This window comes from Salminus brasiliensis, chromosome 16 (genome assembly GCF_030463535.1).
Source record: "Salminus brasiliensis chromosome 16, fSalBra1.hap2, whole genome shotgun sequence".
NCBI classification, from domain to species: Eukaryota; Metazoa; Chordata; class Actinopteri; order Characiformes; family Bryconidae; genus Salminus; species Salminus brasiliensis.
In genome coordinates, this window is record NC_132893.1 from 16,000,382 (window position 1) to 16,014,165 (window position 13,784).

The 13,784-nt window shown below is 44.6% G+C and overlaps 1 protein-coding gene across 1 annotated transcript; it reads left to right on the forward strand.

Moving 5' to 3' along the window:
- The first annotated feature begins 9,887 nt into the window (after positions 1-9,887).
- LOC140536911 (olfactory receptor 6Y1-like) lies at positions 9,888-10,874 on the forward strand. The gene has a single exon (XM_072658986.1). The coding sequence runs from the start codon at positions 9,888-9,890 to the stop codon at positions 10,872-10,874; it is 987 nt and encodes a 328-aa protein (XP_072515087.1).
- The last annotated feature ends 2,910 nt before the right edge of the window (positions 10,875-13,784 follow it).

Genomic DNA, 13,784 nt, shown 5'->3' on the forward strand with positions numbered 1-13,784 from the left:
GAGCGTGAGGAGTCAGCCACCAAACCTAAACGACTGATCCGGTCCGACAATGAGGAGAGCTAACTGCTGAAGCAAGCTGGAGAGTCGCTCACTCCTGGAGCTCCAGGACCCCAGCTTGCTGAACCGAAGAAGCCTGGCGAGAGATCGCCGCAGACCTGCAGTAGCTCCCTAATGGACCCTGAGATGAGAGATGCCTAGCTAGTTAGCTTCCCCTGCTAAGCTAGCTAGGTAGAGAGAGAGTCCTCTTGTACAAGGAAGCACTCTACAGACCAGACCGGTGAATACTGAGTCTCTACCGTTAACTGAATAACCTGGGTGCATGTGGTGCACTAAGGGTAATCCTCGGCAACCAGCAGCTGGCACTAGCCCTACTTAAATACACCAGCCCACAGGTGTAACACATTACCCAGACAATGAACAGTCACATGACAAACAAAACCAGAAACCAAAATGGCGACGAGGGGCGTCAACCCGAAAGTCCATTTCAACATAAAAGTCCTTCCATGAATAAACATGACATGGTACATTAACAAATAGTTCATTATTTCCTGTGAGCCGCGGCCCGGGACCGCCTCTGGGGCGGGCGTGGCGGCGCGGGCGTGACAGTAACCCCCCCCGAGGCGGCCGGGTGGGTCCCTCGACGGGAACGCCCCGGGCGCCGAACCGAAACCAGTGTCTCCGAACTTTCCGCGGAGGGTCCCATCCGGTCCGACGAGGCTGACGGACCCCTCTCCCGACGCGAGGGTCTCCCACGGACGGGGGCTTGCGACTTCCTGGGACGTCCGCGAGGCCTGGGAGCCGGCTTACTTGGGAACCTTTCGTGGAATTCCCGGACCAACGCAGGGTCCAGGACGTGATCGGCCGGTTCCCAGGAGCGTTCCTCTGGACCGAACCCCTCCCAGTCGAGTAGGTACTGCAAACGAGGTGGGGGTCCCCTCAATCTCCACTGGTTCCGGCGGCGTGTCCGCCGGGGTGGCCTCGTCCAGGGGTCCAGGTACCACGGGCTTGAGCCGAGACACATGAAAAACCGGGTGAACACGTGACTGTGGGGGTAGTCGGATACGATAAGCAACTTCATTGATTCTTTTTTCTATGACATAAGAACCAGAGTACTTAACTTTCAGCTTGTGAGAAGGGAGACTAGTCTGGAGGTCCTTCGTGGCCAACCAGACCCGGTCACCTGGTTGGTATGTCGGAGTCTCCCCTCTCTTCCGGTCCGCTTGGGCCTTGTAGCATTGCAGGAACGTCTGGATGTGCTGGTGGGCTCCGGTCCAGACCGCTTCACTGCGACGCATCCAAGCATCCACTGCTGGGACTTGGGTCTCCGTGGCAGTCCAGGGGGCCAGCGGAGGCTGGTAGCCTAGGTAACACTGGTATGGGGTCAGGCCAGTGGTTGCGCACCTCAGTGAGTTCTGGGCCATCTCGGCCCAGACCAGATACCGGGACCAGTCGCTGGGGTAGTCATGACAGTACAGCCGTAGGAACTTCCCCAGCTCCTGGTTAGTGCGCTCGCACTGGCCGTTAGACTGGGGGTGATAACCCGAGGACAGGCTTACACTCACCCCCAGGTGTTCACAGAAGGCACCCCATACCTTAGACGTGAACTGGGCCCCCCGGTCAGATACTATGTCCTCCGGAATCCCGAAATTCCAGAGGACGTGGTCTACCAAGGCTTGAGCGGTCTGCATTGCTGAGGGCAATGCAGAGAATGGTATGAACCTAACCCCTCGTGAGAAACGGTCCACTACCGTCATCACCACTGTGTGCCCCTCAGACTTAGGCAGGTCAGTAATGAAGTCAACAGCCAGGTGAGACCACGGATGTTCAGGAACGGGTAGCGGCATGAGCTTCCCCGACGGGAGCGTCTTCGGGGTCTTACATTGAGCACACTCACTGCATGATGCCACTACCCGATGTATATCTGCCCTCATCCCCTCCCACCAATATTTGGGAGAGAGCATATAGTACGTGCGGGCCTCACCTGGATGACCCGATGCCGGAGAAGCGTGAGCCCAACCGATGAGCTTCTCCCGGAAAGCCCCTGGGACGTAGACCTTGTCCACAGGGCATGATGGGGGCACAGTGGTGCGTTTGAGGGCCTCGTCTATCTCTGTATCCAGGTCCCACTGAATTGCCGCGACGGTGACACCCGATGGCAGGATGGGTGCTGGAGCGGTCTCTCCCTCATCCACAGACTGGTGAATACGAGAGAGAGCGTCCGCTTTGGTGTTGCGGGAGCCCGGATGATACGAGATCGTAAATCTGAAGCTGGCGAAGAACAGGGACCACCTGGCTTGCCAGGGGTTCAGACACCTGGCATTTCTCAAAAACTCTAGATTCTTGTGATCTGTTAATACCAGGAAGGGGTAGGCAGCACCCTCTAACCAATGACGCCACTCTCCGAGCGCCATTTTGACTGCCAGGAGCTCCCTATCCCCTACCCCGTAATTCCGTTCGGCCCCAGTGAGCTTCTTTGAGTAGAACGCCACCGGATGGAGTCTATCGTTCTCCCCGTGACGTTGGGAGAGAACCGCTCCTACCCCGGTGTTGGAGGCATCCACCTTGACCACGAACGGCTTACGGGGATCGGGGTGGCGCAACAGCGGGGCCGACGTGAATGCGCGTTTGAGCGCCTGGAAGGAGTCCTCCGTGGCCGACGTCCACGTGATGCGCCGGGGAGCTCCTTTGAGTAACGACGTTATCGGGGCTGCCAATCTGCTAAAATCCCGGATAAACTGCCGATAAAAATTAGCGAAACCTAGGAACCGCTGGACCTCCTTCACGGAGCCAGGTGACGGCCAGTCCAAGACTGCCTGGACTTTGGTCTGATCCATCTGAACCCCCCGCTCGCTGATAATGTACCCCAGAAAAGGGATCTCATGAACATGGAACACGCACTTCTCTAATTTAGCGAATAGCAGGTGGGCCCTAAGCCTCGCCAGGACCAGACAAACTTGACGGATGTGTGTATACAGGTCAGGGGAGTACACTAGAATGTCGTCCAGAAAGACCACCACAAAGCGTCCGAGGTAGTCTTTCAGGACGTCATTTATGAAAGCCTGGAAGACGGCGGGGGCATTAGCTAATCCATATGACATAACCCGGTACTGGAAATGCCCCCTGGTGGTCATGAATGCCATCTTCCATTCGTCCCCCTCCCTGATACGCACCAGGTTGTACGCACTGCGGAGATCCAATTTCGTGAATATCCGGGCTCCCCGCAGCTGCTGAAGAGCGGAAGGCACCAACGGCATAGGAAACGGGTACCTATTGGTGATTGCGTTGAGTGCCCGATAATCTATACATGGCCTTAACCCACCCCCCTTCTTCCTGATGAAAAAAAACCCCGAAGCCACCGGAGACTTGGACGGAGTGATGTATCCCTGAGCTAAAGCCTCTGAAATGTAGTCCTCCATTGCCCTCTCTTCCTTCCCCGTAAGGGGGTAGATCCTGGCTTTAGGTAAAGTGGCCCCTTCAACCAGATCTATGGCGCAGTCGTAAGGGCGATGGGGGGGGAAGTTTAGCGGCACTGGACTTACTGAACACATCTCGCATATCGTTATACTCCAGTGGCAGGACTACCGTGTTTTCGGGCTCAGGGCTCTCTATGGAGGTAGACATGACCCTTAGGGGGGCTAGGGTAAGGCACTTGTCACGGCAATAAGGGGACCAGGATACAATCTCCCGTTCAGGCCAGGAGATATGAGGGTTATGCTGGCTTAACCAGGGCAGACCTAGTATCATCTCATGCTCGGAGACAGGTAGAACCAGCAGGGACGCCACTTCCTGGTGGAGGAAGCTCACAGCGAGACGAAATCCCTCAGTACGGTGAGTGATGGGCCGAAGACCCATGGGCTGTCCGTCCAGGGCGGTGATGCGGAGGGGCTTCGGGAGCAGCACGGTCGGGATCCGCAGATGCTGCGCGATGTCAGCTCGCAGGAAGCTGCCCTCCGCTCCACAGTTGATCAGTGCTGAAACGACAAGAGACTGGCTCTGGTAGGAAACCCTGACTGGCAACGTGATCGACCGGGAAACGAGTCCCTGGACGGGCAGACTCACCGCACTGGCGCGAGGGGTCCCTTCCTCGCGCTCCTCAGTGAATAGGCAGGATTTCAATGGGAGTCGTCGAGGACAGGCCTTCCTTCCGTGCCCCACAGTAGTAGCAGAGTCCCTCTCGGCTCCGTCTACTGCGTTCTTCCTGTGTAAGGCCCCGGGAACCCACTTCCATGGGCTCGCAGGTCGTTCCTGCCGACGACGTCGGGGCAGTTCGCCCCTCTGAACCAGCGAGTAGGTCTCCACTCTGGACAGCCGGACCGGTCTGCCTTCCCGGCCTGGCTGCTGAACCCCCAGCTTTCGGGAACCTGGGGTTAGTAGGAGGACCAAGAAGCTGGTCTAACCTAATAGCGAGCGCGATAAGCTCGTCAAGCTCAAGCGACTCACCCCGGCATGCCATCTCCCGCTGCAGACGTGGATTAAGTCCGTTGTGGAACAGTGCCACCAAGGCCGGCTGGTTCCATCCGCTACCAGCGGCTAGTGTTCGGAACTCCAGCGCATACTGGGCTGCCGGCTTGGAGCCCTGCTCCATCCGCAGCAGGAGATCGCCCTTAGTGAGCCCCTCTCGGGGGTGTTGGAACACTGCCTTGAACTGCTTCAAATAGTCCAAGAAGGGCTTCTCACTGAGGTCCTCCCAGGTGGCTGTGGCCCAGTCCAGAGCTTTTCCAGCGAGTCAGGATACGAGAAAGGCAATCTTCGCCTGGTCAGTGCCGGTTGGGTGATTATTAAAGAAAACCGCACGCTGTAGCAAGAACCCCTCACAAAGCTCTGGATCGCCATGGTACGTATCCGGTCTTCCAACCGGATACAGGCTAGGGGAAGTCGTGACAGGGCTGGGAGGACTAGGGGGCTCCAACGAAGTCTGAACCAGATTCGTGAGCCCCTGGATGCCACCCACTAGTTGGGCGACTTGTTGCTGCTGATCAGCCTGTTGCTGCACCAGGCGACCAACCGTCTCTGACACACTCTGTAACGTGTGTTGCTGCTGCCCCAGGAATTGACCCTGGGCGCAAACAGCCTGACCCAAGGCCTCCATCCCCACATTAACAAATAGTTCATTATTTCCTGTGAGCCGCGGCCCGGGACCGCCTCTGGGGTGGGCGCGGCGGGCGCGGGCGTAACAGGTTTATACATGTAGCCAGTAAGGTATTTAACCAGAACTTTATTTTCTAATTCCATATACTTCATAGAAACCATTTACCTTTCCTGTTGGTCCCCAATATTTACCAATATTTTCCTGATGGAGTGATATCAAACTGTAAGGATCTTAATGTTTTAACAGATAACCTGTCTTATGTATCTTATCGTTAATAGGACCTAAAGGTGTTCCTCAGGAAATTAATGGTCTGTTATGGTAGCCATTAATCTAACTTCCAGAGGTGGGTGGATGTTATGGCAAAAAAACTCAAACTCTGATGATGGCAAACATGAATTTTTAGATTTTTTTTTAATCATATTCTTCAGAATCCCATTCTGTTGGCAAAACCCTTGTTTGTTCTATAAGAAAATGTTTTCTTTATTGATACGTTTATTTTGGTTCATCATTATCTAAAGAAACTTTAAGATGTCATTTTGACAGAGGTAACCAAGTTTGTGCCAAAAGTATCCTGGTATTTGATGCAACTAATCTTTACTTCTGACAGCAAAGGAGACTCAACATATTAAAGATTATCAACCCTATTTTAGTGTTTCTTTTTGGCATATGAATCCCTCTGTTTACAACAAACATAATTGCAATGAATGTGGTCCATGGTCCATTCCAGGCCATCAAACCAAAGCATTGATCTGCTTTTTATTCTTGAAACTTCTGAATGGGCTTCATGTAACTCTTCAGTTACTTGAGCACATTGAATCCTAGCAGAGGCCACTGCACAAACCCTTTAAGGGCTTGTGGTATGTAAAAATAGTGAAAGTCGTCTTTACAGGTACTAGTGAAAACGCTTCACTAAAAAGACTACTGCTAGCCTTTCTTTCTCAAGCTGTGAGTAGTCCCTTTCTGCTGGCGTGAGTGTATGAGAACTACCCCAACACCACATAACGACGCATTACAAGAGAGGATAATGCTTATGACTGGGTCGAAGTGCACCAGATTGTTTTTCGCCTGCAGGAAAGTTGTAGGAGATCCATTTTGTTGGACTGGAACACCCCAAGCACCAAGCAGTTGTTTTTTAATAGGCTTTTGTGGGTGTATATGTCTTACCCATATAGTCCCCACTTATCTGCACTCTTTATCATATCATCCTCTTTCATAACTGGTAGTATTGGGGCTGCTCTGCTCTGCTCTGTGAGAACTCCTCAGGTTCAATGTTACCTAATGTCTGGTGTTCCACCACCTTGACTTTTAATGGCACTGTCCATGGTTTGAAAAAGCAAGGTTGCATCCGGGCATCTATACACATAGTCTCGTTGTTGTGCCATGGAGGGTTCCCAGCTCCTCTTAAAAACACGTTTGAATATTTTGCTAGCATATGTCTGACAGCTGAAAAATGCTGATTTTTTAAGCAGGTCAAGGCCCATTAAACGTCCCCCTCTACCACCAGCAGTTTTTCTCTTGATTCCCTGGCTTTGGTAAACTATGCTAACCTCTTAACAATGCTATCCCTTAAAGCTCTCTTGCAAGCATCAGAGCAAGATTTATGAGCTAAGCCTTAAAGAAACCAACAATCACTTTAAAGGAGCTATAGAGTTTAGTGCCTGAGACTGACAATGGAGTAAAGTTGCAGCAGTCTGCATTCTTAAGAGATCTGCATGTTAGGCTTACACCACAAATAGCATTATATAATGCTGTGTGTGGTGCAAGTCTAATACTGTCCATTCTTCAATAAACTCCCTGCCAACTTTACACCTCAATTCATTTGATTATTCTGCAGTTCTATTTGACAATTCTAGTGCAAATGCAAGATAAGGGGTTGGATACCTTGTCTGGGGGAATGCCAGGGGATATTTTATTTATATAAGAAGCAGATAGGAAGATGGATTGAAGGACTGCTTTTATCTTTGGATCAGTCTATATAAAACCACATTTAATGCAATTATGTTTGTAAACAGAAGGATTCATATGCCAAAAAGTGACACTAAAATATGGTTGAGAAATGTTAATATGTTGAGGCTCCTTTGCTGTCAGAGGTAAAAATCAGTTGCATCAAATACCAGGATGTGTTTGGCACAAACTTGGTTGTGTGGAACGCAATTTCTGTATATACTAAAGCATAATTATTGTAAAATATTGTTAAATAAATGCGGAGCGTACAAAAGTAATGGCTTGTATAATGTTACTTTCTTCTTGTAAAGGATTTGTTCACTTACTTTTTAGTTTAACTCTTTTGCATAAAACTATACATTGGTTGGTGAATTTAGAAGAAATGAGGGAGCACCACACGGCAAAAACAAAGGGCTAAAAAGGTCTCACAATTGAAAATCTCAGAGAGATGTGTCAGAATACATAGGTTGTTACATCTAGTGTCTTTTTGTCTGTGGTGTGTTCTGTCTCTGTCCCTCTTTCCTTGCGTATGATTGGCTGGCCTGATGTGGGGGACTGCTTTAAAGGTATTGTAGTTGACTGTGTTTTGGCTCCTTATAATAAGGCAACTGTGTTGCTCATCAGAGCCGTTTACTAAGATGATTCAGTCATCCCGTTTTCAGCCTGCAACCACAGCCCACTTTAGTCCATTCAGTCACAACCTGCCCAGTGACTTTGTGTCTCCTCACGGGGTTTGGCAAAGTATTGTCGCCTATTCTCTTTTTTCCAAATACTACCTAAAAGACTGAAAGAATTGTTGCTATGTGGTAGTTTTATTGATGAATGGGAACTTCAGTCCAGTAATGTAGTCTTAGACCGGAAGCTGGTGATGAATCTGGAATTCTAAAAGTGTCCGTGTCCACCTGTGGTGAAATATAAATGACACTGACACTGAGTAAATTCCAGAACAGGTGGAAAGGATGACTTTTGATCATCAGAAGCTCCATGCTGGGTGTGCGGGAGCATGTGAGAGGAATAAAGTGATCAGACACACTACACTACCCTTTGACTTCCCCAACTGTCCTGTCCTGTCCATGTGGTAAGCCAAGAAGGAATTGGCCAGCTGCATGGCGTGATACAACACTGCTGGGCTCAACCATTCCTCAATGATGCAGGAAAGTCCGTAATGTACGTCTGAAACTTCATTTTAATCTATTTCTGATCTATTTCTTAATCTATTTCTGATCACTTTACCACTTTCTGTGTTCTCCCTTAGAATCACAATCCACCAGCTTGGATTCAGAATTAAGAAAACATTAATAGGTGAAATCAGGGGTGTTCAATCTTATTTGCAAACAGCTAAATGTGGCAGCAGGTTTTCATTCTAGCTTGTTTGGAATGGCAACCCTCAGCCATTGTGAACAATATTGGAGGTAGCACTCCTTATAGCACATTCTTATACTGTAGTAAATAGGTAATGGTAACACTATGGTAATAAATTGTTCATATATTAAACTTAAATGTTAATTGCCTTATTGTCACTAAATCATATATAAGCAATTGTAATGGTAATACTACATATTAAAAGTACATAAAATATTAATATCATATTACACAAGTTAGTACCCCAAAAACTAAAGGTTCTGCTGAAATGCTCACTAGAACTGTTTCCACATGGTTTCTTAACTCTTACATCTTTAAATAGCCAGATACAGCATGACATGCAAACAGTAATAACAAAGGAAAATACTTCTTTCCATATTGGGTCTGTGTTATTGCATCTCATAATTGATAATGTCAATTCTTTAGTTCTGTAAAGTAATGGACCATAGACAGTATCTATACAGGGTACATCACACTCTGGAAGGTGGCAGGTGCACTGCCGTTCAACCTCAAGGCCCCTTTAGAGAGTGATGGGTTCTGAGGAATCCATCATAGGCAACAAACCTCTTGCCTTGTAGCAACTTGTAGTCTTCTCTCTGCACTACCCTGTAAAACTACATGGGGACCTCTTGTTTATGTATATTTTGTGTAAATATATATTGAAAATGTATTTATGGATATAAGTGACATCCTTCTCACCACAATGATATCCTTGTTATCATATATTAGAATAGGCTTTATGATGTTTGAGTCTTGCTAGTCACATCTTCAAAATGAGCTGCATTTCCTAATGAGGTTATCAGCTCTTGTTTTTCTTGTTTCTTATAAACTGTGGGGAATCTGCAGCTGTGACCATTTTCACACTTCAAATAAAATGAGGGATAAAGTATGTGGATTTTACTGTGAAACAATTTAATAACGTAGCTACTGGTTCAAGAACTGAATTACTATGACATCATCCAGTTGTCAGCTGGAATCTCAGTGGGGCTTTAGCACATTCTATCAGTCTATAAAAGAGAGTGGTGAGGCTGAGAGTAATGAGAGTTTCAGAGAGTCATTTAGAGAGAGAGGTAGGCTTGTTGCTTCCTCTTTACATATAAAATAAACACATATAGAACTTATCTAGACCTTTCTTTAGTAAACTGTACTAACTGTATTTGCAATGTGCATCGGCAAAACAAATGTAGTCACCTGTTCTTAAATAGTGGTCACTAAGTTAGTCTAGTTGCTTTTAGATGTGTAACTATAACTTTTTCCCTTGCAGCTCTGAGGCAGCTCATCCAATATTTGAATTATTAACTTTAACTTATTAACTTATTTTTTTTTATTATAAATATTTTATTTATTTAATTTATAAGTCTGTAGTCATCATTTTGTTCAGTTTATAGCAATTAAACACGTTATAAACACGTTTAAACACGTTATAATCAAACAATGAATCCCCCCCCAAAAAAATGTTGTGAATTTTACTTGTCTTTTTTATGTTTTTAGTATGTCAGAGAACAACCAGACGATCCCCACTGTTGTAACAGAGTTTTTCATTGTGGGTTTCCCAGGACTTCAACCAGAATACAACAGCCTCGTGGCTGCCTTTTTCCTCAGTGTCTATGTTACTGTATTGGCAGGTAATTGTGCCTTTATGATGCTGTTTGCATTTGAAACAAGCCTCCATAAGCCCATGTACATCATTATGTTGAATTTGGCTGTGTCTGATGTAGGATTCTGTACTGTAGCCCTCCCTAAGCTGATCTCTCGCTACTGGTTCAACAATGGCTCCATTTCTTTCCAGCTCTGTCTGATGCAGAGGGTATTCATTCACTATTTTGGTACATTGAATTCTCTTATTATGATGATAATGGCTCTAGATCGTTATCTGGCTATCTGCTTTCCACTCAGATACCCTGTACTGATGACCAACCAAATCATGGGCCTCTTGTCAGGGTTTTCCTGGGTGTCAGCCTTCATATCCCCTAGTATTTCTGCTTCAATGACTGCACAAATGCCTTTCTGTGGGCCCAATCAGATCATTAATTGCTTTTGTGATACCATGTCTATGAATAATCTCGCCTGCACTGATATCCGAGCTGCTTATCAAGTACAGTTCTCATTAGCCATGTTTGTTCTCATTGTACCGTTCTCCTTTATCATTTTCTCCTACGTGTGCATTGTGGTTACTGTAATTAAGATTGCAAACATTCAAGGCAGAATGAGAGCCTTTTCCACTTGTACAACACAGTTGTGCCTCATTAGCCTTTATTACACACCTCGCTTCTTTGTCTATGCAACTCCTTACATACCCAACTTAAAAATGACAGTTGATCAGAGACTGGTATTTTCTATGTTCTATTTGCTGATGCCACCACTAGTTAACCCGCTCATATACTGCTTTAGAACCAAAGACATACAACGGCTGTTTAGGAAATGCTTACAGGACAGAAGGATGAGTCAAAAAGTCAATGTTGTATTTTTTCCTAAATGAGAAAACGTTTATCTTTAATTGAGACAAATACTCTCATCTACTGTTCATACTGCTTTATAAGAAAATCAGGCCTTGTTTTTTTATATAGTACACTTAGGCCCCTATATATTGTCTGTAGACTTTTTGATAAAATTCAGGTGATTATCAATATATTATCAGTGTCAGGGTAAGCATTAGGATTGGGGCCAGGGCTAAGTTTAGGACCAGAGTAAGGGTTATGTTTAGGTTTTGGGTTGAGATTAATGGCAGAGTGTGGGTAAAGTTATGTAATTTAAATATTTATGTATGTAAAAGGTAAGCAGATAACATACAAAGCAACATTTAGTGTCCTATCCGAATAATGTTAAATTGAATAGCATTGTTTATGTATGGTTATGTATTTATTATGTTAAGTAGTTTTGATTTCTGACATAAATATATATATTTACAATATGTTTTATATATATGAATGCTCATTGTGTACAAGTAATAAAAACCTTGTATATCTTGATTTGAGATGAATGTGAAGCTTAATTTTTTTTATTTCCCTGACACTGTTTCCTTGGATTGTTCATTGGATGTTAAATTTGGATTTTTGTCTCCATCCTGTGGTAAACATGCCACTAACCAGAAATTACACCTTGACAGTACTTGACATTTAGTAGCTTATCATTTTCAGTTGGTCTAATTCTACCAAGGTCATGTATTAGAAAGCATTTTCATACAAGATAGAGATTGAAAAGAAATGAACCATGAAAAAAATAGCTATTGTGATTGTTCTGATCTTTCATTATCACACCACTAGAGGACGCCAATTGTGTACTTTTTGATTTTTTTTTTCAATGTAGGTTTATAAAAAAATTCACATCAAAACCATATTTTTACTGTTTTTCCTGATTCTTGCAGGCAAACAAATGTAACTGAATGAGTTGCTGATTCCAAACTAGGATGATGTTTTCCAAATTATCAGAAATGGCCTTGGGTGTGTGGTGTAGAAAGGCCTTCAGTCAGAACAAGTATAGATTATCCTGTTTTAGGCCTTTTTTATTCTACATTAATAAGATAATCTCGAATAGATATAATTCAACAACAACATATGAGATATTGAGATGACAGAAAAACATCACAAAGTGAGGACTGGGTTGAGAATCAGTATAGAGAAATGACAGAATGAAAAGACTATAGAAAAATATAGAGCAGACTGAGTCAGGCTGAGAGTAAAGGCCCCAGGCTTCCTTCCAGAGTTTATGATTATTGTTTATGTTACTCAGACAAACATAATCAATGTTCCTAGAATGTTACATGTAAAGCACAAAATTTTAAGTATAAATAGATACCAGGATAACAACCAGGATGCAAAGAACCATTTGAATGCCTAAACATTTCTTTGTAAATGGTTCTTCGTTTACAAGGAAACCTTTTGTAGGATGGTTCTTTATACAATATAAAATGGATCTATTTAGCACCAAAGTTCCACAGTTTTAATTGGTGCTGTATTTATTCAGTGCTACTTTACCTGGAAAAAATATTCAAATTAAAAAAATGCACCCAGGTAAATGAACATCATGATACAGATAAGCAGTAAACACAAGGAGGAGGACCAGCTGACCTTGACTTTGGGTCATGATAGTAGGGGGGAAAGATCTGAGTGATGATAAGATCAGCACATGGCATGCAAAAACTTGGACTACCATGGTAAAAATTCCTGTTAAGTGTATGAAAGATGACGATTTCTAAAATGCATACATTTAAAGATGTTTAAGCCAGATAAAGATCATTTAAGCCAGATTACTTTTGTATTTCAATCTTTTAACAAATACAAGTAAACCCCCCATGGCAAGTATCACAGATTGCAAATGTATTTTACCTTAAACCTTTCAACACTACTGTCTCCTAATTTAAAAAATAAATGCTGCACACCGAAACAGAGCCTCAATACCTGAGTAATGAATGTGAGTACTTTTGACACCTTTGAATACAGGACAATTGCAAAACCCCAAGACTGTTATATAACAGTCTTGGTTCACTTTATTTACACCCCCAAATATTACATACACCCCACCCACTAGTGAAACTTCTAAAACTGAATCAGTAAAATGCAACAGCCACTATTGCATTGCATTAACAGCATTTGGCTGACTTGCATTTGAAATATATTACATATGTAGAAGAATGGAGTCTTGCCCAAGACTCTTATTTCTATAGTGTGGTGTGCTTGCCAGGCCTTAGCATTTAACCCTATTCTGATGCACAGATTTTCTGCGAAATTCTTTCCTAAAGAGTTGCATTACTGCCAGACTCTGCAAATTGGAGCAGACTGTGCCAGTCTGCCTGCTCTGCTGTTTTTCAGAGCAGCAGCTCAAATTCAATGAGCCAGGAAGCTAAAGCCAGGAACGTGAGCAGGTACTAGGCTAAAAGCAAACTTTAGCTCAGGGAGGCACCCTTCAGGTAAAATGTCATTCGTCATTCCTCCCTGGCTAGTGATGACTTTTCACATGTCATTTCACAGCACCTAATGAATAAAGAGAGCTGTTCTGATGGTCACTGCAGTCGAGGTAGAGAGGATCTGAGTGTGAATTTAGAGAAAGTTTTCTCTCCTTTCCTTTGGAGTCTTGCAGATAGTTGTTAGGGTAGGCATGATGATCATACACTTTATTATGTAAAGCTGCTTTGTGACGACAACAGTTGTAAAAAGCGCTATACAAATAAATCTGACTTGACTTGATTTGACTTTATATCAGTATGCATTATGTGTACTTTGGTTAGCTATCTATCAGTCTATCCTAATGAACCCTAACATAGCATGAATTTAAATAATCCCACTCTGTTAGCAAACATCTTTTTAGATCTTTGTAGCCGTTAAACCGTTCGGAAAGGTATCACTAGAAATAATGTTCATTTCAACTGATATATAATGTTTTGTTGTTGTTG

What these genes read in the sequence shown, in the direction of transcription:
- LOC140536911 (XM_072658986.1), top strand. Translation starts at nt 9,888, where the DNA reads ATGTCAGAGAACAACCAGACGATCCCCACTGTTGTAACAGAGTTTTTC.